We start from the raw sequence: 26,466 nt of genomic DNA, 5'->3' as shown, positions 1-26,466 counted from the left end.
ATGTCTGTAGCTTAGCTCAGTTATATAGGGCGCAGGGGATACAAATATTCTACTGCAGCCCAAGGCAGTAGCTAGGGAGGGTAAAAAGCAATGGTGTAGAGTTTGTGATGGGAGTTGAGATAATGGCTTTGGTCTTCCTAATATTTAATTCAAGAAAATTGCAGCTCATCCAAGGCTGGATGTTGGAAGAAGCAGTCTGATGACTCGGTATCAGGTTAGAATATGGAACTGGCTATACAACAAGGAGTAATTGAGTCAATTTTCATAGATCATTTTTTTCAAATGATATGCAGCCTGCAGATGCAAAATTGAATGGAACCAAGGATGGATTTTTTTGGGTACTGCAAAGATAATGTGACGATGGGAAGAGAAGCCATTGGAGAAAATCCTGTGTGTCTGGAAAGGCAAGAGTGGAACCAGGTGAAAGCAGTTCCACTGGGCTCGATGAAGGATAAGAGATACCGGTGAAGAATGCTGTTGTGATCCTTGTCTAAGGAAAGCTGCAGAGAGCATAAGAAGGGACAGTGCACCCTGGTCACAGTCACTTATGGCATTTATGACTTTGGCTAGAGTTGATTCAGTGCTGTGGAAAGTGTGGCAACTTGAAGTCGATGGAAAGGTGGACACTGATTTGGGAGGCAACAACATGTTCAGAACTTTGGAGAGGAGCAGGAGATGGGGCAATAGTTTTCAAGGACATTTGTTTTTGGGGGGGTGGATGTGGTGGTTGATGGAAGATTTGAAAGGCAGGGAGCAGTGCCAGAAAGGAAACCATTTACATTGTCACTTTATATGGGGGCCATGAAGGGAAGTTAGGTAGCAATGGGGTTGGGAAAGGAGGATGTGGGTCTTGGGGACAAGATTAGCTCAGAGAAGGCTTGAGGCAAATTGGGAGAAAATCTGGAGAAAGATACAATTTCAGGTCTGTGGGGGAGGGGGGGGTACTTGAGGGATTCTCGCCTTGGTGAGCAAGGATGAAAGGAAGGAAGTAGCAGAGGCAGCTGAATGGATGGTCTCAACATAGCTCCATCAGCTTACTACACTTTTATTGTTTGAGATGAGTGGAGCGACCATTAAGCAAACTTCATTAACAAAATGAATCAGCAAATCAAAACTTATCATGTGTGTATTTATAATATCTGACTTCTGTAGAGCAAATTATTTTCAAAAATCTCAATGTTAATGGTGAAGCGAATTCTTTCACCCGAGGGAATGCTGCATTGTCAGATGACATATTAAACCAAGGCCCCATCTGCCCGCTTGGTAGGGTGCAAAGGATCCCATGGCATTATTTCAAAGAAGAACAGGGAATTATTGCTGGTATCCTGACCAATATTTATCTCTCGATAAATATCACTAGAATGTATTATCTGTTCATTATCACATTGCAATTTATGGGAGTTTACTCTGTGTAAATTGGATGCTGCACTTCCTAAATTAAAACAATGACTACCAAGGAGTTCCTGGGGGCAATGCCCTAGGCCCAACCATCTTCAGTTCTTCATCAATGATCTTCCCTTCATCATAAGGTCAGAAATGGGATTATTCAGTGATGATTGCACAATGTTCAGCACCATTTGTGATGCCTCCGATACTGAAGCAGTCCATGCCCATATTCAGCAAGACCTGGGCAACGTTCAGGCTTGGGCTGACAAATAGCAAGGAACACTTGTGTCACACAAGTGCCAGGCAATGACTCCAACAAGAGAGAATCTAACCATGTCCCCTTGACATTCAATGGCATTACCATTGCTAAATCCTCAAACTGTCAACGCCATGGGGGTTACTATTGACCAGAAACTGAATTGAACTAGCCATATAAATACTGTGGCTACAAGACCAGGTCAAAGCCTGGGAATTCTGTGGAGTGTAACCCACCTCCTGACTCCCCAAAGTCTGTCCATTGTTTGCATGGCACAAGTAAGGAGTGTGATGGAATACCTTCCACTCGCCAAGATGAGTGCAGCTCCAACAACGCTCCAGTAGCTTGACGTCATCCAGGACAAAGCAGCCCACTTGATTGGGATCCCATCCACTACCTTAAGCATTCACTCCCTCCACCATCGACACACAGTGGCGGCCATGTGTATCATCTACAAGATGTACTGCAGCAACTCACCAAGCCGCCTTCGACAGCATCTTCCCAACTGTGACCTCTGCCATCAGAAGGAAAGGGACAGCGGATATATGAACACCACCACCTGCCAAGTTCCCCTCCAAGCCACATCATCCTGAATTGGAATTATATCACTGTTCCTTCACTGTCACTGGGTCAAAATCCTGGAACTCCCTCCCTAACGGCACTGTGGGTGTACCTGCACCACATGGACTGCAGCGGTTTGAAAAGGCAGCTCACTACCACCTTCCTGAGGGAAATTTGGGATAGGCAATAAAAATTGCCCACATCTTGTGAAATAATTTTTTTAAGCTTCAAAAGTTCTTCATTGACTGTAAAATGCTTTGAGATGTCTGGTCATGAAAAGCACTATATAAATGGAAGTCTTTTTTTACAAATAACGTTTATAATATAGAACCTTAAACAGTGTGTTTCTTTCCCCATTTCTTATCATTGTGGGAGCCTATAATTAAATTGCTTCTTCGAAATTTCAAACAGATTTTCACTCTTTCAAGAGATTAAAATTGATTTATTTCAAAGAGATTTCAGTCAACTCTTGACTTATTTTCGGAACAATACTTGACTTCCATGATTTTGAATACCTGACTAATGTTTTAAAAAAGCGGTCATATATAAACTGAATCATGTGACATTATTCCAGTTTTTGAATTATTTCTCTCTCCAGCCTTTAACTGGTAAGACTTGACCATTGTAACAGAATTGGCTTGATACAGGGACATTGACTGTCGCAAGTCTTAAAATTACTTGTGTACTGTGACTGGATTTAAAGAACAGCCACTAAATGAGGCTCGTCCATCCTACAGCCTGTGGGTCAGATCCAGCCCTGAAACCAAGTGAGTCAGAAAATGCACACAGTCAATCTTCTCAACTGCTCATTTTATTGATTAGTCTTTTTAACTTATCAAATTAATGCTATGACATTGCTTCACTTTTGCTCAGCATTTTTAAAATTCTCTTAATACCGCAACTTTTTTTCTGACATTCCGCTATTGTTGAACCAAATGGTATCTTTCTGAAATTTGTTTATCAGCCCCTTGAGTAATGAAAAAAATGTAAATGTGGCCCCATCAAGTCGGAAGATTGGACAAGCCTGTACTAAATCAAAACTAAAATGTCCAGTACAGCGAGAACCACCTATTTGTCCCATCAAGTCTGCACCATGTTTGTCACTGACACTGTTTGTGGTGAAGTGGAGTGCTCTCGCATCGACCCACTGTGAACTTCTTGCATATTTTAGTTGAAGCTGTATTTTTCTTTCTGGACCAGCAGAGATCCACAAAGTTCGCAGTCAAGTTAGTGTTTTCGTTGTAGCAATGCTTCTCTAATTGCAAGATTTCTAGTTATTCTTTCATCAGCGACTTTAATAGAATCAAAACTTCTCACTCTGGGAAAAGCTACATATGTCCATGTATAAAGATGGCTCTGGGAAGATAAGTACAGATTTTATTTAGAATCTGGCCTCGACTTGTTTATAGTCAGAAATATAGACAAATTGGGAACTGTTTTTCTCCTGAGTTGGAAAGGGAGGTTGACATCTGATGGGCTCAATATCATTTGAGGAATAAGCATTCTAGTTCTTTGAAATTTGCTTGTTTTAATTTTAGTATCTATTATCGAAGAAAACCACTTCCTAACTACCAATCTTGTTCTATGACAAAGTCCTTGTTTAAGATTCAAGTTTCATAGCAACATTATAACTGTTCCTTTCTCGAGTCGGTGCGAGTGTTGGTATGCCCATTGGAATTAAACTGTGTAGAAACTATTATCATTTTTGTCGATAGTCAATGCTGATGTATGCTTTTAATTCACTTGACAGCCTTTCTGAAACTTTTTCATTGCAATCTAGTGAATCTTTGCTTTTAGCACAAAGTATAGCTTTTGAATGATTTGTATCAAATAATTGTCCTTGATATTTTGGCACACTTCACTAATTCCATCAGCTCACCCTCCTTCCCATGCCATCCCCATCTCACTCTCTTGCCAACCCTATCTTATCCCTCACAGGAAAACCATTCTGCTGGCCAGAGTAACTTTTTGCTGAGCTCCCCTTGCCTTCTGCTGTTTTTGCTCTCCTCCAACCATTGGCAGCCACATGTGCATCATGCATTCCAGCTCTACCATCCACCCCGTATCACTGTGCGCCAAGCACCACCCAACCAATAAACCCAAGTCCCTTAACCAGACCAATCAAAACAGACAAATACAAATTTTATTGTAGATTGGTGAAGGACAGGTTGCCAGAGTAAGTTTTACCAAGCAGAATATAAATTGCATGACACATGAACCCAGCATTGTTGCCTTTAGTTATAAAGCAGACAAAAGAAAAACTGGAACCACCCAGTGCTATTGTTTGCACAGTTTTCAGTTTAAACTGAGCAACATTAAGATTTCTAAACAGCAGAAATGTCTTTGAAGTATTCAAAAGGTTGGAGGGGGGGTGCCTGGGTAAAATGCCCTTTTTCGGGCAGTCGGTACAGACTGGATGAGCCAAATGGCCTCTTTCTGCAAGGCATCTAATGATTCTATGGTATGTGTAGGAAGTCAAACTAAATATAAGCAAGCATTTTAGTAAAGGGGCAAAACGGGAGATAATCTAATTGCAGAGGAGGAGTTAATAGGTTGAATAACTGACAAACAGCTCTGTGGCATTGAGATAAAAGCGAAAATCAAAGGACATAAGAACAAAATAGTTGAGAGGCAAATACAAAGTGCTGGAGGGGAAATTTAGAACATGAGCAACTGCTATTGCAAGAGATAAGAAATTTTATTCAAAATGTGTTGGAAGAATAATGGGATTGTTTGTCCCGAAAACTGAGAGACATGGGTTACACCCCCCTCCCCCTTTGCCAGAGCACCGTGTCAATGGGGGCAAGGGATCAACACCAGAGAAGTGAATCCATTTTCTCTCCCGTATATAAAAACCTTCACTCCTGATCATTAATAACCCATACTGTAAAGGAAGCTGAGGATACAGCTGAGAAGAAAGCTCACAAATGCTCAAAAGAAAGATACAGTACTCATCAGCTTTGTTTTAACAATGCAGAAGGGAAAAGATGGAGATGAGAGAGTAGTTGAAAGGGGGGACCAAGGAGTGCTTGGGGTCAGATTTGTGGGTATGATAGCACTACAGAAAAGCGATCATCTAATCTGTGCATGGTCTCCCAATTCCTGGAGAGCACAGAATGAACAATGAATAAAATTTACTGGATTAAGGGAAGTACATAGAAGTTGCTTGGGAGTTGTGTAACTGTTTATTTTTTGCTGAACTTGCACATTTTATCAGACTCTCAGCACATTGTGCAGTCACCTCCTGGAGAAGGAAAGAATTGTGCGTCATTTAATTAAGCTGCTTCTAGTTAACTGTATGAAATATTTTCAGAATTCCGAATGTATGAAAAATAATTTTTCTCTAAGCAGGTACACCTGATAACACATTTAATGAATAGCAGCAACTGGCTTTATATATATTTTAAAATATGTGAAGGATAGTTTCAGTAAATGTAGTGTTGAATTAAGAATTTACCCCTCAAATTGAGTGGTTAAGCATCTTGAAGCTGTGTGTCGGTTGACACTGTTTGATGTTCTGGGTCACTTTGTTCCAATCTATCCAGTTGCAGACTGAGAGGAGGCTGGCTCAGTTTCATTTCTTGGAAGAACTGTTTCCAGGAAGATATGTTGATAACAGCATGATATACCTGGCAGTAGTATTGCCTGATTTATTTTACTCCTCTCCAGGCTTGAATTACATTGCAAAATGAAAAGTATTTTTTTTCCCCTTCAAGTCTTGCATGCAGTCAACAAGATGACTTTGGGTTTAAAGCAAAATATTGGAGGCCGAGCTAGTCTGAAGCATCTTTGGAGAGAGAAACAAAGTTAATGTTTTGAGTACTATGACTTTGAGGAATGCTTTCTGACAAATGGAAGTTTAGCAAGTTTTTTAAAGAGAATCTTGAGTGTTTGCCTTACTAATAATTATTGCAATGCAATGTGTATAAGTAACACAAAATCTGACACTAACATGCTTCTGCAAGTCAGCCTGTGACTTAATTGTGGTTTTTAATCTTTGTTGCGGCACGGTAGCACAGTGGTTAGCACTGCTGCTTCACAGCTCCAGGGTCCCGGGTTCGATTCCCGGCTCGGGTCACTGTCTGTGTGGAGTTTGCACATTCTCCTCGTGTCTGCGTGGGTTTCCTCCGGGTGCTCCGGTTTCCTCCCACAGTCCAAAGATGTGCGGGTTAGGTTGATTGGCCAGGTTAAAAATTGCCCCTTAGAGTCCTGGGATGCATAGGTTAGAGGGATTAGCGGGTAAATATGTGGGGTGGGATTGTGGTCGGTGCAGACTCGATGGGCCGAATGGCCTCCTTCTGCACTGTAGGGTTTCTATGATTTATAAGCTAATTTTATATCTTGAATTCTGGGAGCTCAGCATCTGGAAAAGCTGATGTTTGTGCGATTTAAATAATTTACTGTAGTTCTTTGTCAATCTTGTGAACCCAGCTAGTAAAACCTGCCACAGATGTACAGTAAAGGGTTTTAACATCATTAATGCAGGGAGGCAGCTCCTGCCTGCCAGAATCCAAATTAGGTGAGCAGCTATTGTGTGCTCCAGTACTTCTAGAATACAAATGATCTCAGACCTTTACTGATTCTTTTACATTTTTTTATTTATTAGTGACAAGTAGGCTGACTTTAACATTGCAATTAAGTTGCTGTGAAAATCCCCTGGTCACCACACTCCGGCGCCTGTTCAGGTACACCAAGGGAGAATTTAGCATGGCCAATGCACCTAACCAGCATGTCTTTCGGACTTATCTCTAAATAAGTGCTGCTTTTCTTTCTTGATTTTTAAAAATAGCTTTTCGTGAAATATATTTGAATATTTATGATTTTTTTCATTTTAACTTTCCACTCATGTCCCCTTTTTATTTAGTTTCTGAAATCAGCAATTCATTTGAGCCAATGCTCTTTGTCGAGAGGTTGATTGACACTTCCGTTCCAACCTTCCAATCCCCCTGCCCACCTCACTCAACCATTAGTAGCTGTGATTAATGTATATTCAAATAGTGTGACCTTGTCTTTGACAGCCATGTCAAATTATAAAACTGACTGAAAAATAGATGTTGAGTATGGAGTAAACGAGGCTGAGATCAGTTGAGTTTGGTACTTTTAAGGTAATCCATGATAATTTAATTGTGTTTGATTGAATTCAGGTGCTGGTGATTCACTTGTGTGCCTGTATGTAGGAACAGACTGAAACTATGGCAGTTGGGTTTGGCGATGTATGTTTGAGATGTGTCGCTGTAAATAAAAGCTTAGAAGTATGTGAACTAGTCTGCTTTTATCCTGCATTGGATTTCCACCCCTGTTCCAGTACTGGAACAGCTCTTATGAAAGTCACAAATTATATCTTTTGTCACTGTGACAAAGATAAACTTTCCGTCCTCATCCTTGTCGATTTGTCCACAGCCTTTGACATGGTTGACCATACCATCCGCCTCTAAGGATATTCTGTTGTTTTCCAGCCGAATAGGACTGCTCTCAACCAGTTCCATTCTTATCTGTCTAATCACCAAATAATCACTGGCAATGCTTTCTCTTCCTGCTCCTGCACCATTATCTCTGGAGTCCCCCAGAGTCTGTCCTTGATCCCTTTCTATTTCACATCGACATGAGGCAGCATCTTCTGAATGCACAAGTGTTAGTTTTTATATGTACACTGATGACACCACGATCTCTCTTGACTCCAACTCTTTTGAGTTAAACAGTTAAACTACTCTGACTATTCCACAGCTGCTAAATTATCCGACCACTTATCTGCCATCTCGTGCTGGATGAGCAGAAATTTCCTCCAACTAAATATTGGGAATGTTGAAAGGTCTAGTCTTTGGTCCCCACTCCAAACTCCATTCCCTTGCTACTGACTGCATCCCTCTCCAAGGCAGCAGTCTTGAAATTAAACCAGAGTCTTTGCAACCTCGGTGTCGCATTTGACCTTGCAGTGAGCTTCCTACCACGTTTATCCCACCTCGAGGCCACCTATTTCGACCTCTACCATTGCTGGACTTTCCCCCTACATTGGTTTATCTGCTGCTGAAACCCTCATTCTAACTAATATTCCAACTCTCGCTCCTGGCTGGTCTCCTACATTCTAACCTCCATGAACACCATGTCATCAAAGCTCTGTTGCCCATGTCTTTATCCCTGTGTCATTGACCTACATTTTAATTGCTCTTTGTAGGTCACTGTACCTTCAGTCCCAAGCTCTGGAATACCACCCCACCCTCAACCTCTCTCCTCTCTACCTTGCTTTCCTCTTTTAAGACCATGCTTAAAACCTACCTTTCTGACCAAGATTTTGGTCACCTGGCCTAATGTCCTATATAGCTGTGTCATACTTTGTTTTCTAATTCTTTGTAGTGCATTGGGACAATTTATGTTAGAGGTACTATATTGATACAAGCTGTTGTTGATGTTGGTCCTCAATTGGGCATACAGAAGTTTTTTTTTAAACCTAGGCTAAATACCAACTGATTTCAGATGGGAAAAGAAAGAAATTCAACCAAATCAGTTCCTGTTTACAAGTGAATCTCAAATTTCAAAATGAAAAGAACGTTTTTTTGGTGAGATTTAATTAGTCCCATTCTACTGAATGCAAGTATGACAGATAAAAACTGGCAGGCTGCAACTGCCAAATGTACCATGGTGCTAAAACTTGGCAGCTGCCACCTTACTTTTATCTTGCAGCTCTCTCTTGTTGCTGAGGCTTTCCTGAGAATCACTTGGGCTGCTGTTTCTGTTCTGATCAAATTTCAAAATAAGGGAGAGAGTGGAGTCAATTCAACAAATGTATTAGTACACTCTCTTTGTACAGAATTATGTTCCCCATTTAACAAATCCTGAATGGAACTCTGGTGGTGCTGGAGGATGCACATTTCGGTTCTGCACTTGGCTCAATATCCACTTTGAGTGAATCTATGGATGGAATTGCTGAGCACTCCAGGCAATTGGTTGGGAATGGGGTGACAGGGAAAGGAGGGGGGTCAGATTATTGGGCTGCTGCTGCACACTGCCATTTAGCTGATGGAAGAACACCTTTTAATTGTAGTCCAACGAAGTGCCAGCTACCCATGATTGAGCTAAATGGATTGGAAGGGAGAGGTGAATTTGCCTTTATTTGGTTTTGTAAAATGTTTTTCCTTTCTGCCACTTGGCTGAAAAGCTTATCCTGCAGAAAAAAAATTTCCTTGTAGGGAGGGAAAAAAAGGAGCTTAGAGTCATAGAATCCTGACAATGCAGAAGGAGGCCATTCAGCCCATCGAGCGTGCATCGACAACAATCCCACCCAGGCCCTATCCTTGTAACACCACGTATTTACCTTGCTAGTCCCCCTGACTCTAAGGGGCAATTTAGCATGGCCAATCCACCTAACCCGCACATCTTTGGACGTCACCAGCTGAAAATATTATTCGCTTTCGCAATTTTGGACCATAGAGGTTCCATTGTACCATAATGATAAACTCAGAGAAACATTAAAAAATAGGAGCAGGAATAGGCCATTCGACCCTTCAAGCCTGCTCTGCCATTCATTATGATCATGGCTGATCATCCAACCCAGTAACCTGTTATTGCTCTCCCCCGCCCACCCCCACCATATCTTTAGCCCCAAAAGCTATATCTGACTCCTTGAAAGCATACCATGTTTTGGCTATAACTGCTTTCTGTGGTAGAGAATTCCACAGGCTTGCCACTCTCTGGATGAAGAAATGTTTCCTCATCTCAGTTCTATAAATCGTCTACCATGTATCCTCAGACTGTGACCCTGGTTTGGACTCCCCCGCCATCGGGAGCTTCCTTCCTGCATCTACCCTGTCAAGTTCTGTTAGCATTTTATAAGTTTCTATGAGATCCCCTCTCACTCTTCTAAATTCCAGCGAATATGATCCTAACTGACTTGATCTCTCCTCTTGCGTCAGTCCCACCATCCCAGGAATCAGTTTGGTTAACCTCAGCTGCACTGGGTTAGATGATCTTTCGGAGTGTCAGTGCAGACTCGATGGGTGGAATGGCCTCATGTTGCAATGTAGAGATTCTATGGTACTATTCTATTTGTGACGTGTTGGGCCTCGCTGTAATGTGGTGGGTTATCATTTGTAATATATTTGCTTATTATGAATACTCAATGTAAAACTTCTTAAAGTCGTCCTACCTTCAAGATAAAGTCAGCAGCACAAGGCTGTCGTGATACTCAATTCCCAGTTGTTTAAGTTGGCATACACCAGTCGGCTTTGCATAGTTGTGTCTGCGGTTGGTGGTTTTCCTTGTTGAAATTTGCGGCACAGGGAGGGGAGCAAGAGAATGGCATCTTGTGTAAAGGCTCAGGATTCGCAAAGATGAGTCCGTTGGATTGTGGGTTGTGCAGGGAAGACTGTGGGGTGGGCATAGAGAGGGAAGGACCTGGCATCCTGGCTGGGGTGGGGACAATAATCAAAGTATGAAAATGAGGGGCCTAAAGGACGTTGTCTAAATGTGTCCATCTCAGGGTGTTGGCTGGCAGAGTCCTTGGAGAGCTTTGAGTTTACCTACAACATTTCAATAAGCCCCACTGAGAGTGATCTCAAATCAATGTGCTTTACAATGCATAGGAGAGAGGGCCAGCTGAGCATACAAGTTCAGCCATGGCCCACAAAGTGATGAGTACAGATAGGGAAAGTTGGCCGATTGGATAGGTAACTGGCTATCTGATCGAAGACAGAGGGTGGTGGTGGATGGAAAATTTTCAGATTGGAGGCAGGTTGCTAGCGGAGTGCCACAGGGATCAGTGCTTGGTCCTCTGCTCTTTGTGATTTTTATTAATGGCTTAGAGGAGGGGGCTGAAGGGTGGATCAGTAAATTTGCTGATGACACCAAGATTGGTGGAGTAGTGGATGAGGTGGAGGGCTGTTGTAGGCTGCAAAGAGACATAGATAGGATGCAAAGCTGGGCTGAAAAATGGCAAATGGAGTTTAACCCTGATAAATGTGAGGTGATTCATTTTGGTAAGACTAATTTAAATGTGGATTACAGGGTCAAAGGTAGGGTTCTGAAGACTGTGGAGGAACAGAGAGATCTTGGGGTCCATATCCACAGATCTCTAAAGATTGCCACTCAAGTGGATAGAGCTGTGAAGAAGGCCTATAGTGTGTTAGCTTTTATTAACAGGGGGCTGGAGTTTAAGAGCCGTGGGGTTATGCTGCAACTGTACAGGACCTTGGTGAGACCACATTTGGAATATTGTGTGCAGTTCTGGTCACCTCACTATAAGAAGGATGTGGAAGCGCTGGAAAGAGTGCAAAGGAGATTTACCAGGCTGCTGCCTGGTTTGGAGGGTAGGTCTTATGAGGAAAGGTTGAGGGAGCTAGGGCTGTTCTCTCTGGAGCGGAGGAGGCTGAGGGGAGACTTAATAGAGGTTTATAAAATGATGAAGGGGATAGATAGAGTGAATGTTCAAAGACTATTTCCTCGGGTGGATGGAGCTATTACAAGGGGGCATAACTATAGGGTTCGTGGTGGGAGATCCAGGAAGGATATCAGAGGTAGGTTTTTTACGCAGAGTGTGGTTGGGGTGTGGAATGGACTGCCTGCAGTAATAGTGGAGTCAGACACTTTAGGAACATTTAAGCGGTTATTGGATAGGCACATGGAGCACACCAGGATGATAGGGAGTGGGATAGCTTGATCTTGGTTTCAGATAAAGCTCGGCACAACATCGTGGGCCAAAGGGCCTGTTCTGTGCTGTACTGTTCTATATTCTACAGTGCTGTACACGAACATGAACATTCAATAAAGAACGACTGCAAAAACACATCGTCGTTTCTTCCACAATAAAGAAACATCCTTCACTCCCCTGTAACCATCAACTTGTGCCAACCATGAGGTGTGCCAGTACATTTAACTTGTCTTTTAACAAATAGCAATGATGTACACATGAATAAAGTACAACAAACGTAAGGTGAAATATTTACAAGTGAAATTTTAAAAACACCACTGCCTCCTGTAAGAGTCTTGCGTTAATGATATTGGAGTTGGGCAGGAAAGCTGTAGCCAAGATGAGGAGCCCTCCCTGTTTGTCAAGGAGGCTCTTTTGTAGTCCATCCAAACTGGCTCCGTTGTCAGCTAGCGGTGGATTTCACCACTGAGAAGCTTCCGCTACGAGGTGATCACGTGCGTCTCCTATGTACACTGCCAGTACTTTAAATTTTAATTAGAATCAAGTGAAAACCAGCAAAAAAACATGACACAGGAAGTGGCATTTGCTGCTTATTCTGCCGTCAGGAACAGTAGCCGAGTGACACTATTTCTGAATTTCAGTAACTACATTTATTGAGGTTCTAATCGAGCAAAACTTTGCATTTTTAATGCTAAATGAATGTCTGATGAAGCAAAATTTGGATGGTGTCAACTTATGCATGTGTAAACTCTTGTTAAAGGAAGCTTTGTTTAAGCGCTAGGTGTTGAATTTGAAGTTGTTGCAGGATTTGGTTTAAGGCGAAAGCAGGAGGTGATTTAAGGTTACTGTTGTGCAAACAAAGTTGCTGTTGCATCGATCTAGTAGGTAGAGCAAGGTAGTTGGGATGAAGGGTCTTTTCTCTAACTATTTTCTGTATTTGTCATATTCTTGACCCCAGATGACAACTCTAGCTTTCCATCTCATTTCTGAATGCTCATTTGATGTTTGGTTGCTATTTAAACTTGGCAGGTTGAGTGAGCTGATCCTCGTTTCTCTTTCGAAGCTGGTGGGTCATTAATTCTCTTTCTAAGCTGGTGGGAGGTTTCGAGGGGATTTGAGGAAAAGTCTTTTTCACCCAGAGGGTGGTGGGAATCTGGAATACACTGCCTGGGAGGATAGTAGAGGTGGGGGAAATCTCAACTTTAAAAAGTATGTGGATGAGCACCTGAAATGTCATAATATTCAAGGCTCTGGGTCAAGTGCTGGAAAGTGGGATTAGTATAGATTTAATGTCGTTTTGTCGGTGCAGACTTAATGGGCCGAAGGGGCTCTTCTGTACTGTTTGACTCTAATTTTTTTATTCATTTGTGGGACATGGGCATCGCTGGCTGGCCAGCATTTATTGTCCATCCCTAGTTGCCCTTGAGAAGGCGGTGGTGAGCTGCCTTAAATCGCTGCAGTCCATGTGCTGTGGGTTGACCCACAGTGCCGTTAGGGAGGGAATTCCAGGATTTTGACCCAGTGACTGCGAAGGACCCACGATATATTTCCAAGTCAGGATGGTGAGTGGCTTGGAGGGGAACCTGCAGGTGATGGTGTTCCTATGTATCTGCTGCCCTTGTCCTTTAAGATGGAAGTGGTCGTGGGTTTGGAAGGTGTTGTCTCGGGATCTTTGGTGAATTGCTGCAGTGCATCTTGTAGATAGTACACACTGCTGCTACTGAGCGTCGGTGGTGGAGGGAGTGGATGTTTGTAGATGTGGTGCCAATCAAGCAGGTTACTTTGTCCTAGATGGTGTTGAGCTTCTTGTGTTGTTGGAGCTGCACCCATCCAGGCAAGCGGGGAATATTCCATCACACTCCTGACGACTTGTGCTTTGCAGAAGGTGGACAGTTTTTGGGGAATCAGGAGGTGAATTACTCGCCACAGTATTCCTAGCATCTGACCTGCTCTTGTAGCTACTGTGTTTATGTGGTGAATCCAGTTGACTATGGACTATGCCTTTATGTTTAAAATAAAATTTATTGAACCATTGTGTCGGAGATCTTTGAAAAAATGGAAAGGAAAATAATTTTCTAGTTTGGCTGCTTCATTGTAGCTGTTGATTTTGTGGTGACGGCAAGTGGTGAAGATTTTGAGGTGTGTGTTAGATAGCAGCTAATTTATAATCAATGCCATTTCCCATCCCTCATGGATTTAAAGGTCCCAAGTCATATTAAGTTGCATACAAAACAAACTCGGAGCTGGTGTAGGCCTCAAGCCTGTTCTGCGACTTAAGATCATGGTGGACCCAATTGTGGTCTCAAATCTACTTTCCTGTCTACCCTGTAATACCAATGTATGAAATAGGAGCAAGAGTAGGCCATTCAGCTTGTTTACAAAAGCACAGGAATTTCAGTACATTATCCTATTGTCCATGTACAGTTGATTGCCAAGTATGTACAATCAAATCGTAATAAGCATTGGGCAAAGTTTCATACTATATGTATGATCAGTATTTTTGTATGGAGCTGTGCAGAATGATTGGTTTGCAAGATTTGTACTTCCATCCAGTAAATCGGTAGAATCTAAATAAGTGGAAAAACCTATTACAAGCAGCTATTAATGAGTGAAAGATTGGCCACCTAATATGCTGCAGTGGAATTAGCCAATGCATTACTATATATCAAGTGAACTGAGCGTTAAGATCCTGAATTATGTTAAGTCTTGATCAGTATTCTGTATCTGAGTCTTGAGCGTGTATCTGATATTCTACACTGGTACTGTAAAATGAGAGTGATTGAAAAGTATTTGGTAAATGGATCAGTCATTATCTGGAATTAACTGACTTTTGAAAGGATGACATTGACCCCAAATCTGAGGGCTGCTGTTTAATTTTGAAAATGTATTGCAGTTGTACTTTGTGTAACAATCTGACACGCTGTATGTGTTGTTGAGTCCTTAGAATCGGAACTTGATTTGAACTATTTTTGATCAGTTTCTGAAAATTTATGCTATTGATTTATGTTGCATATTGCTGTGGGAATTCCAGTCATTTGCATCCTTGACTCTTCCACAGTCCAAGATCAAAAAATTGAAAGAGTTTCCGACAATAAATTACTGACTTTTTCAACAATAAAAATCCTTTCCTTCCAGGAAGCGGTGACTCTTCAATGGACAAAGAGTTCTCTGGGGCAATGGTGGGTCCCACTGTGAGCACGCCCAACAGTCAACACTCTTCACCCAGCCGTTCTCTGAGTGGTACGTATTTTCTTTTCTCTAGATTTGTGCATTGGTTTGACTCGGACCAGTTATCTGAATGCAAGCCAGAATTGAAAGTGGATAGAGAAATGGGTTGTCGTTTAGTTTTTCTAACATTAACACATTTCTGTAGTATTGATTTGGTAACAAAAATAATTTGCAAATCTTTGAGAATTTTCACTGAAATTAAATGTTGAATTCCAACAGGTGGTAACAGATGGTGTTTGTTCAATTCTAGTAATTGTACCAAAATCTGCAATTCTGAGAATACATCTTGTGTTTTCTGCAAGTTTTTTGTTTTACTTTTTAAAATTTAAATATTATTTGCGGGTAGAGACAATACTGGGATAGTTATGACTCTGCTATTCTCCTGCTCCAGGTATGACTGTTAGCAGGGTTTTTTTGTCAATTTAAAGAGGACATGCTTTGTCAATTCTGTAGGAGTCCCACTTGCGTTTTCAGATTGTAAAGAATTAGTCGGACATGTTTTCATAGGCCATACAAAGAACAAGATAAGTTTATGCATGCACACATGCATGCGTGAGTGTTTGCACGCACATACGCAACTTCTAACTGGATGAGCAGTTAGGATTTGTTTAAAATGCCCTGAAGCAAGACATTAAAACTTGTCTTGATTGTTTTCTTTATGGAATGTTAGCATAGACTGTGGAATTCATTTGATATTTGTACTGGTGGTCCTCAATTTAAGAAATAGGAGCAGTAGACGATTAGTTAACAGTTAGGATTGTGACAAAGAATGCACATTATTGATAGCAAAGACTGGAGAGGGATTACAGATCATTTGGTGGCCATGTTTCTTGGCGAGGCTGGCAATTGTCTTTCAAAGAGAAATTTCAAATCGTGATATTGGTGCTTGTTCTTTCTGCCTCAGCGTTTAATAAATGTTATCTCCTTGCTGATTTAACGCATGTGCTTTATCTACATGTTTTAACAATAGGACATGGTGGGCCTGAATATACTGGATTGGTGTTCTCGTGGGGTGCTCCATGGGTTGGATTTTTGCCTCACTCTTCAACTCAACTCAAAAAATTTAATGCAAATCACAAATTGCGAGTCAATAACTGGCTAGGTTGGGATCTTGAGATCCGGGGACAATACTTGCCTCCCTGTGTTCTCCACAACGATGCAAATACTTCTGAAATTCAGCAAGCAAGTTTGCCTTGCCTGCATTTTAGAACATAGAAACTAGTTCACTATTTCTGAGATGGTGCTGGATGTTCCGTACCTCAATAATTGGACAGTAGGCAGATTTAGTGCTTGTTTTCTATGCATTGAGATTTATTCTACTTTATTTTCATGGGCATCATTTTCTAATTTCTCCTGATCTATGTTGCGTACCCAATCTCTGCACCCAACAACTTCCTGATTATCACTGTGGACCTTTTACACACAGCTCTATTGAGTTAAGGTCACGGTGGAGTGTACCCTATGCATTGGCTTCCTGACCGTAAAGTGCGAAATCTGCCTCCGCTCTGGTGGTGAAATTGGAGATTCATATAGATAGGATAAAGAGAGCCCAATTTGGCAACGTAACTGTTTGAAACTGGCAGAGGGGAGCGGCCATTCAATGATCTGAACTGAATAAGCACCAGTGTAAAGTGCCAAAAATTACTCCTGTTTCACCATCTTTTGCATAATAATAAAAAGCAAGAACAGTACAGTGCATTCAAGAACCTAACCAACAAGACAGCCTAATATGCCACATGAATTTTCACCTTGTTTCACTGTTGTGCTTCAGGAGTTTTGAATATGTTCTCCAAATTGTTAGCCCTAAGACATCTTTTTGGAATTACAGGAGTTGGGAGGTAAAGCAAGTCTAAAATATTTAAATACTTCATGTGTTTTCACACTTCACAATTAGATGGATTAACATCTTAACTGTATTTTAAAGGCACAGTTGGAATATCAAAAGATACTAAATTTATCTGATCGTGAAGTGTGGGAAGACAGAAATTGAATGTACAGTGATTGAAACTCAACAATTGAAAACCATAATAATGCATCAAATCATTAGTAATGAGGCAATTGAGTTGCATAGGAAATGAAAATTGCAGGCGTTTTTGTGACACCCAAGACCTGATCTGTAACCATGGGTTCTCTCTTTCTCTCATCGTGTGTGTGTGTGGTAGCCATTTATTGTTATAACTGCACCTCTTTCTTCAGTTGTAAAGATCTCAAATTTTGAGGACAAATGTGACATATTGGAAGCATTTCCTCTGTATCAGAGAAAGCCAAGACGGATCATCAATTTGAAATCATTATGAAGAGACTAGGGAAGTTCGGAGAAATCTCCTCTTGTTAGAGGATTGCTGAAGCATGAAGTGCATTGTCACAGGAAATGGCTGTGGTAAAGCTATTGGGCGCAATCTTAATTGCCATTCAGACTCCCGTTGCAGTGAGGTCGTAGAATTTGGTGACCAGCCAAATCTCTGTTCACTGGGAAAATCCCGCCGACGTGAGCAGTGATAAGATTCTGGCTTTTAGGGGAAAATCAGATAATTATTTGAAGCATAGGGTCATGGAGAGAGAATAGGGAAGTGAGATATTTCAATTGTGCTAGCAGAAAGCCAGCTTAACCACACTGGGCCAAATGGCCTCTTTGTGCTGTACACTTCTGTTGTTTTAGAAAGAAGTTGACCTAATTTACTTGTGGTTCTGAACATTGCCCATACAGATACAATGCAGTGTTTTCCCAGTCTTACACTAATGGAGGCTTAACTGATTTCCTATCAGAAGCACTAAACCTCTTGATAACAAAACTGAGCCTTTTGCTTCTGTTATTGTGAAGTGTAAATCCACATGGGCATTTGTTCTGGCTTTTTTAATATGCACTGGAGTTTTTCATGACAGAAGTGAGCCTTGGGATTTTAAAGTCTTTGTTGCCTTTATGGATGTTTTTCTTATCTGTTCTGTTTTATTAATGAGCAGAGTATGCCATCACGATACAAGTAGCATGACTTGTCACTCTAAAGAATGATGTACTGGAACACTTGAGTACAGCATGAGGTTTGATTCTGTATGCATAAAACAGTTGCAAACCAAGTCCTATAAGAAGCCTTATCAGGACTGTAGGACATCAAGGCCTTGCAAGATAGATTAGCGGAATAGTCATTCCTTACTCTTTGCCCATTGAAAATCTAACCCTGAAAAAGGAAGGAGGGAAGGTAAAAAGAACAGTTAAAACTACGATTCATCCTAAGCTTGGGTTCAAACTGTTGCATATCACTATCAGGATGGCAGACCCAAATTTGGATGGAGAGATCTTGCTGGAGTTGGGCGGACGTTTTCCATCCGGAGCATCTCTGAGGAGCATGGACAGTATTGGAATGGTTTACGTTGGAGGGAAAGTGATAAAGGGAGGAATATTGACTTGTGTGGAATGACCATACCTTTCTGGCTTTACCTGATATACGCTTGAAATTTTGGTCATGAGTTTTGTGTAATAGATTTCATTCATAAATTGCATATGATGTGTATTTATTTTATAACTAGCACTGTTCCCATTGCAATTGACATGTTTTTAATTTACAGGATGTGGGCATTGCTGGCTGGGCCAGTAGTTATTGCCCATCTCCAGTTGACCTTGAGAAGGTGGTGGGTGAGCTGCTTTCTTGAACTGTTGCAGTCCCTGAGGTGTAGCTACACCCGCAGTGCTGTTAGGAAGAGAGCTCCAGGACTTGGACCCAGTGACATTTAAGGAACGATGATATATTTTCAAGTCAAGATAGTGAGTGATTTGGAGGGAAACCTCCAGATGGTGGTGTTCCCATGCATCTGCTGCCCTTGTCCTTCTCGTTGATAGTGGTTGTGGATTTGGAAGGTGCTGCCTAAGGAGCCTTGGTGAATTCCTGCAGTGCATCTTGTAGATGGTAGCATTGCTGCCACTGTTTGTTGGTGGTGGAGGGATTGAATGTGTTTGGAAGGGGTACCAATCAAGCTTTGTCCTGGATGGTGTTGAACTTCTTCAGTGTTGTTGGAGCTACACTCATCCAGGCAAACAGGAAGTATTCCATCACACTCTTGACTTGTGCCTTCCAGATGGTGGACAGACTTTGTTTGGGGAGTCAGGAGATGAGTTACTCATTGCTGGAATCCTAGTCTCTGACCTCGTGTAGCCACAGTGTTTATATAGCTAGTTCAGTTTCTGATTCATGGTAATCCCCAGGATGTTAATCGTGGGGAATTCAATGATAATGCCATTGAATATCATGGGGCAATGATTAGATCTGTTCATCCGGCAGTAAGAATCCTCCAGTAGCAAACAATAATAAACAAAAAAAATTTTCCAAAGTAAAGATTTAATAAAGATCCTTTGTTACACAATTACTCGGGCCACATGTGCTTCATCAACCGCCCCCCCCCCCCCCCCAAATAATCCCCATCTGCTTTCTATTTCTACCAGGTTAGCTGAGCACCATAGCATGTTGCCATTGGTTACACTGTAACAAGATCCTCTCTTGTTAGAGATGGTCATTGCTTGGCACTTAGTGTGGCATGCATGTTGTTTGTCACTTGTCAACCCATGCCTGGATATTGTCCAAGTTGTTTCAGTGATTGCTCACCATGACTCCAAAGGAAGAAAATATCATCAATGTATCTAGTGTATAGCATCGGTTGAAGGTCCTGTGCGGTGAAGAAGTCTTGTTCGAACCTGTGCATGAAGATGTTGGCATATTGACGTGCGAATTTGGTCCCCATGGCTACATATTGTCCAAGTATCAGAGGAGTCGCGAATGATGCTGAACATTGTGCAATCACCAGTGAACATCCTCACTTCTGACCTTATGATGGAGAGAAGCTCATTGAAGCAGCTGAAGATGGTTGGGCCTCGGACACTACCCTGAGGAGCTCCTACAGTGATGTCCTGGAACTGAGATGTTTGACCTTCAACCAGCACAACCATCTTCCTTTGTGCCAGGTATAACTCCAATTATTGGAGGATTTTCCCCCTGATTCCCATTGATTCCACTTTCGCTAGGGTTCCTCGATGTCATGCTTGGTCAAATGCTGTCTTAATGTCAAAGGCATTTACTCACCTCACCTCTGGAGTTTAGCTCTTTTGTCATGTTTAGACTAAGGTTGTAATGAGGTCAGGAGCTGAGTGACCCTGGTGGATCCCAAAATGAGTGAGCAGGTTATTGCTGATTAAGTGCCTTTTGATAGCACTTTTGGTGATCCCTTCCATCACTTTACTAATGATTGAGTGTAGACTGATGGGTCAGTAATCAGCTGGGTTGGATTTGTCCTGCTTTTTGTGTACAGGACATCACTGGGTAATTTTCCACATTGCCAGGTAGATGCCAGTGTTGTAGCTGTACTGGAACAGCTTGGCTAGGGGCACAAGTTCTGGTGCACAAATCTTCAGTACTGTTGCCAGGGCCCATAGCAGTATCCAGTGCCATCAGCTGTTTCTTGCATTCACGTAGCCGTGATTCCTTGCACATGTTTGACTTGGAGCCATGTGACTTCATGTTGATCCAGAGGATATGCTGGAAGTGTGTACATCTCATCTTATTGATATGGCACGTGGATTATGTACAGTTCTGATTGTGCCCATTTCTTAAAATTATGACTGTTCTGAGCATGCCGCCACCACCAGCTATGGTCAGACTTGCAGCATCAACCACAAGATTTTGATCTGGCATTTGAAGTTAACAGCTTCCTGCCTAATTATCAGAGATTTTGTGTTTTTTCTCCTTCTACTCCTTGCCTGCTCCTCTTGCATTTTCGCTTTATTTGCTTTCCAGTTTTTAGTTTCCCCTTGTGAGTAATTGTCTTGTCCTTTGTCTTGGTAACTGAGGTCGCTTTGCTTTCCTGACGCGCATTATGAAGTGTGGTGATTTTTTTAATTGTCTCTCTGCTGAGTTACTCTGTTCCTTTTGGCAGAAGGGAGGAATGATCATGGGAGTGGGAGGAGAATGGGGGAAACTGGCTAAGCAGGGAAGAAAGCAACAATATTGAAGTGCCTGTGAAAGATCACGAATGTGCAGAGAATACACATGCACAAAAAGAGGAGGAACGGCCAGGAGAAAAGATGAAGCGGCAGCCAAGGAAAAGAAAATAGTAGTTTTCTTGTTTGCAAAGAAGCAATAGCATCAGAATGTGCAATACCAAGCAGAACTCTGTATTGATAACTTTAACAATTTTTAGGAGGCATTTTAAACATTTACGTTGTCACATAGTCAGCTAGGTCTGAAATTAAAATTATAGCTGGTATCTTGAGCAACTGAATTTGTTAGTCCATAAAATTTGCTTCCCCAGAAAGCAGTGGAGACTGGATTATTTAATTTATTCAGGGCTCAGTTAGATTTTTGATGGACAAGGGCATAGAGGGTTATAGGAGGCAGCCAGGAAAGTGGAGTTTAGACCACAAGCAGGGCAGCCATGATCCTATCAAATGACAGAGCAGGCTCAAGGGGTCGAATGGTCTCCTCCTAAGTTATGAATTCATTGAAGTGATTGGTTAAAATTGTAGCTTTTCAAAAGAATTGCATTTCTGTGTGGTCTGTATTTCAAAAATCAGAATAAAGTTTTTACTTCAACTGATGAGCAGGCAGGGCCACTTCTACAGCAAGAAAGCTGACACCCATTCTGTCATGTAAATAGGTGCGAGTTTGCTTCAACTCAAATCCCAGTCTGTACAAATCCAAGCCACTCTGCTGTTTTTGTTTCTGAGGTTAGAAGGTTTAGGCACCTAATTCTGTCCATCTTTTTCACTAATGTAGGTGAAAATTATGCCTCAACAGAAACTCTCATCTGCCCAGATTGAGTTGAATTGCACGCGATAGTCATTTTATCAGACAAGTTGCCTATTTCTGAGCTTTAGAATTGATTGCTGGGACATACTCAAAGACAGCCTTTAGATGCTTTGCTGGTTGCCTCTACACTGTTCCTTCCTGTGATGTTCCAGCTATGATGAAGGACTTTGAGGGGAACCGGAGGTACCTTTCTGTTTTCTATTCTACTTGTAAATGCATGAGAGATTGTACTGTTTTGTAGCCATTCTTTTTATTGATATTTTCTTGTTTGGTCCTCCTCCAACTCGCTGCGTTAGCTATTTCTGATCTGGTTGTCATCATTCTATGAAAGAGATCTTTCATAAAATAACTTAAAGGGTAACACCAGAAAGGAGCAAAATGTGGAATCAATGTGGGTGGAGATGAGGAATAGTAAGGGGACAAAGTCACTGGTGGGCTTCGTCTATAGGCCCCCAAATAACTTCAAGGTGGGGTGGGCTATAAACAAACAAATAACAGATGCATGTAAAAATGGAACAGCAATAATCATGGGGGATTTTAACCTCCATATTGATTGGTCAACTCAAGTCGGACGCGGTGGACTTGAGTTCTTAGAATGCTGTCGTGATAGTTTCCTCGAACAGTATGTAACAACCTACGAGGGAGCAAGCTATCTTGGATCTGGTCTTGTGTAATGAGACAGGTAAAATTAATGATCTCCTTGTGAGGGATCCTCTTGGAATGAGTGATCACAATATGATTGAATTTCTAATACAGATGGAGGGTGAGAAAGTAGGGTCCCAAACCAGTGTCCTCTGCTTGAACAAGGGGGATTACAATAGGATGAGGGCGGAGTTGGCTAATGTAGACTGGGAACACAGACTAATTGGTGGGACAGTTGAGGAACAGTGGAGGGTTTTTAAGGAGATTTTTCTCAGTACTCAGCAAAAATATATTCCAGTGAAAAAGAAGGAATGTAAGAAAAGGGATAACCAGCCATGGATAACTAAGGAAATAAAGGAGAGTATCAAATTAAAAACCAATGCATACAGAGTGGCCAAAATTAGTGGGGAACTCGAAGATTGGGAAGGCTTTAAAAAAACAACAAAACTACTAAGAAAGCAATAAAGGAAAGATAGATTATGAAAGTAAACTAGCGCAAAATATAAAAACTGATAGTAAAAGTTTTTACAAATATATAAAACGGAAAAGAGTGGCTAAAGTAAATGTTGGTCCCTTAGAAGATGAGAAGGGGGATTTAATAATAGGAAACGAGGAATTGGCCGAGGCCTTAAACAAGTTTTTTGTGTCGGTCTTCACAGTGGAGGACACAACTAGCTTACCAATAATTGACAATCATGGGACTGTAGAGGGTGAGGACCTTAAAACGATCACTATTACTAAAGAGGTAGTGCTGGGTAGGCTAATGGGACTAAAGGTAGACAAGTCCCCTGGTTCGGATGGAATGCATCCCAGGGTACTAAAAGAAACGGCAAAAGAAATAGCAAATGCATTAGTTGTAATTTATCAAAATTCACTGGACTCTGGTTGGAAAACAACTCGTGTAACGCCACTGTTTAAAAAAGGCAGGTAACTACAGGCCAGTTAGCTTAACATCCGTAGTTGGGAAAATGCTGGAATCTATCATTTAAGGAAGAAATAGCAGGACACCTGGAAAAGAATGGTTCAATTATGCAGACGCAGCATGGATTCGTGAAGGGAAAGTCATGTTTGACTCATTTACTGGAATTTCTTTGAGGATATAATGAGTGCGGTTGACAGAGGGGAACCGATGGATGTGGTGTATTTAGATTTCCAGAAGGCATTCGATAAGGTGCCTCACAAAAGGTTGCTGCATAAGATAAAGGTACACGGAGTTGGGGGTAAAGTGTTAGCGTGGGTTGAGGATTGACTATCTAACAAAATCAGAGTCGGAATAAATTAGTGCTTTTCCGGTTGGCAATCAGTGACTAGTGGCGTGCCGCAGGGATCGGTGCTTGGGGCCTCAACTATTTACCATATACATAGATGATCTGGAGGAGGGGACCAAGTGTAGGGGAACAAAGTTTGCGGATGACACAAAGATGAGTGGGAAAGCAAATTGCGTGGAGGACACAGAGAGTCTGCAGAGAGATTTGGATAGGCTAAGTGAGTGGGCAAGGATCTTGCAGATGGAGTATAACGTTGGTCAGTGTGAGGTTATCCACTTTGGAAGGAATAATAGTAAAATGGACTATTATTTAAATGGTAAAAAAATACAACATGCTACTGTGCAGAGGGACCTGGGGGTCCTTGTGCATGAATCACAAAAACTCAGTTTGCAGGTGCAGCAGGTAATCAAGAAGGCAAATGGAATGTTGGCCTTTATCGCGAGAGGGATGGAGTATAAAAGCAGGGAGGTCTTGCTGCAACTGTACAGGGTACTGGTGAGGCCGCGCCTAGACTACTGTGTACAATTTTGGTCCCCTTATTTAAGAAAGGATATATTAGCTTTGGAGGGGGTACAGAGAAGGTTCATCAGGTTGATTCCAGAGATGAGGGGGTTAGCTTATGAGGAGAGATTGAGTAGACTGGGCCTGTACTCATTTGGAGTTTAGAAGGTTGAGGGGAGATCTTATAGAGACATATAAGATAATGAAGGGGCTAGACAGGGTAGAAGCAGCGAGGTTATTTCCACTTACAATGGAAACAAAAACTAGGGGGCATAGCCTCAAAATACAGGGGAGTCCATTTAGAACAGAGTTGAGGAGGAACTTCTTCTCCCAGAGGGTAGTGAATCTTTGGAATTCTCTGCCCAATGAAGCAGTAGAGGCTACCTCGTTACATGTGTTTAAGTCATAGATAGATAGATTTTTAACCATTAAGGGAATTAAGGGTTATGGGGAGCGGGCGGGTAAGTGGAACTGAACCCACTATCAGATCAGCCATGATCTTATTGAATGGGGGAGCGGGCTTGAGGGGCTAGATGGCCTACTCCTGCTCCTATTTCTTATGTTCTTTATGTTCTAAGAAGATGGGGGGGTAACTGCATTGCGCTTCTATTTAAGTGGCCCTCCTGGTCCAATATTGTCTCCATTGCTACTACAAATGTCACTGCATGATTAGTAGGAGGAATGTTTGCTGTGAGACTAAAAGGATTGTCATGCATCCTGGTTACATCTCCACCTATTAAAGTACCCTGATAAATGTCCCAGTTCATGCTGTATTTTATGAAACATTTAGGTTTATGTATGTAGTATTACTGATAAATGTCAGAACAAACCACAAAAATTTCACATCTGCTTTCTTCCTCACTGATTAAAAGAATTATTAAGTACTGTATGATCCACTGGAAGATTTACTGCTCTCCCTTTTGTCAGCCCAGTTTTGGAATTCATTATGTTTGCTAAAAATGATTTAGTTTTGGGAAAGGTCTTTCTTTAGTGTGGTGTTCATATTTTAGAATTGTGTATATTTTAGAATTGCATATTTATTGTGTCGGTTAAAAGTAGTAAGCATTTTTAACTCATTATACCTATACGTTAAGTGTTTGCTTCAGGGCTTGGAAAGGAAAAACATACAAGGCATGTTTTTATATGACCAAATGGTACTGCTAGGTTCCTTTGTTCCCCCACTTGCTAATATTTTCCCTGCCTCGCCTAAAAGTTTGGCTTCTTGATTTTAAAAAAAAATTATTCATGCGATTTAAGTAAGGCCTATTCCTGATTGTCCTTCACATTTCTGAGGGCAGCGAAGAGCTGTGGGCCTGGTGTTCAGAGACCAGAGCAGGTAAGGATGGAAGGTTTCCTTCACTAAAGGACTTTAATAAACTAGTAAGTTTTTAAGACAGTCCAGTGGACTCATGGTCACCATTATTGATTATAGCTTTTTAATTCCAGATTTATTTATTTAATTAACTGAATTTAAATTCCCCAGCAGTTGCGATGAGATTTGAACTCGCGCCTCTGGATTACTAGTCCAGTAACATAACTGCCTATGCTACTGCATTTCCATGTTGTGGTGCCGCTTCTTTAACAGTGATTGCTCTCCAATACCTGATCAAAGTAGCCATTTATTTTTAGCCTTGATGACATGTTGTCAGGTAATAGTTCAACCAGAGGGAATGTGCCCTGCATGTTGTTCCTGATTTGACTTTTCCCTTGATAATGTGTAGGGATTACCAGATGGGAATAGGAGCAGCAACCTTGTTTCTCTTGCCCTTGCCAATCCAACCAATTATAGTACCCTGCTTTTCTGCTTAGATGAGTCAACTAGGAAATCAAATCTGTGACCTTCCTAATCATTTGTTAAGTTTATGGAGCTGTCAGAGAGGTGCCTATTGATGTCATAAGAATTTTTCAGCCTTTTTCATCACTGTATCCTTCTCTGGGGGATAGTCCAGCAAATTGCAAGCCTCTGCCAGTCTTATGCTTCAGGTGCCCTATGCCTTTTTCTCTTCTCCCCTTTTGAGAAGCACTTGGCCTCAACTCGATGTCTTCTCTTAATTGCACAGCAAGATTAAGATCTTGCCATGCAGAGGTTTCCATGCATGACCGTTCATCACATCCACAATTCACCAGGATAACAAGGAAAGAGGCACAATTATGTTAAGAGACTAGGTAAAATTGGGTTGTACTCCCTAAAGG

At 41.6% G+C, this 26,466-nt stretch overlaps 1 protein-coding gene across 6 annotated transcripts in view; it reads left to right on the top strand.

The window, feature by feature from the left end:
• ikzf4 (IKAROS family zinc finger 4) overlaps nucleotides 1-26,466 on the top strand; it is a 169,896-nt gene that overhangs the window by 102,045 nt on the left and 41,385 nt on the right. For all 6 annotated transcript variants that reach the window (XM_078201281.1, XM_078201279.1, XM_078201280.1 and 3 more), the window contains exon 3: nucleotides 14,979-15,083. In XM_078201281.1, coding sequence (XP_078057407.1) covers nucleotides 14,979-15,083 — 105 coding nt within the window. The remainder of the gene's footprint in view (nucleotides 1-14,978; nucleotides 15,084-26,466) is intronic.

The sequence above is a fragment of the Mustelus asterias genome, chromosome X (genome assembly GCF_964213995.1).
Source record: "Mustelus asterias chromosome X, sMusAst1.hap1.1, whole genome shotgun sequence".
NCBI lineage: Eukaryota > Metazoa > Chordata > Chondrichthyes > Carcharhiniformes > Triakidae > Mustelus > Mustelus asterias.
The sequence above is the reverse complement of the archived record's forward strand: the minus strand, read 5'-3'. Positions and strand labels throughout refer to the sequence as shown.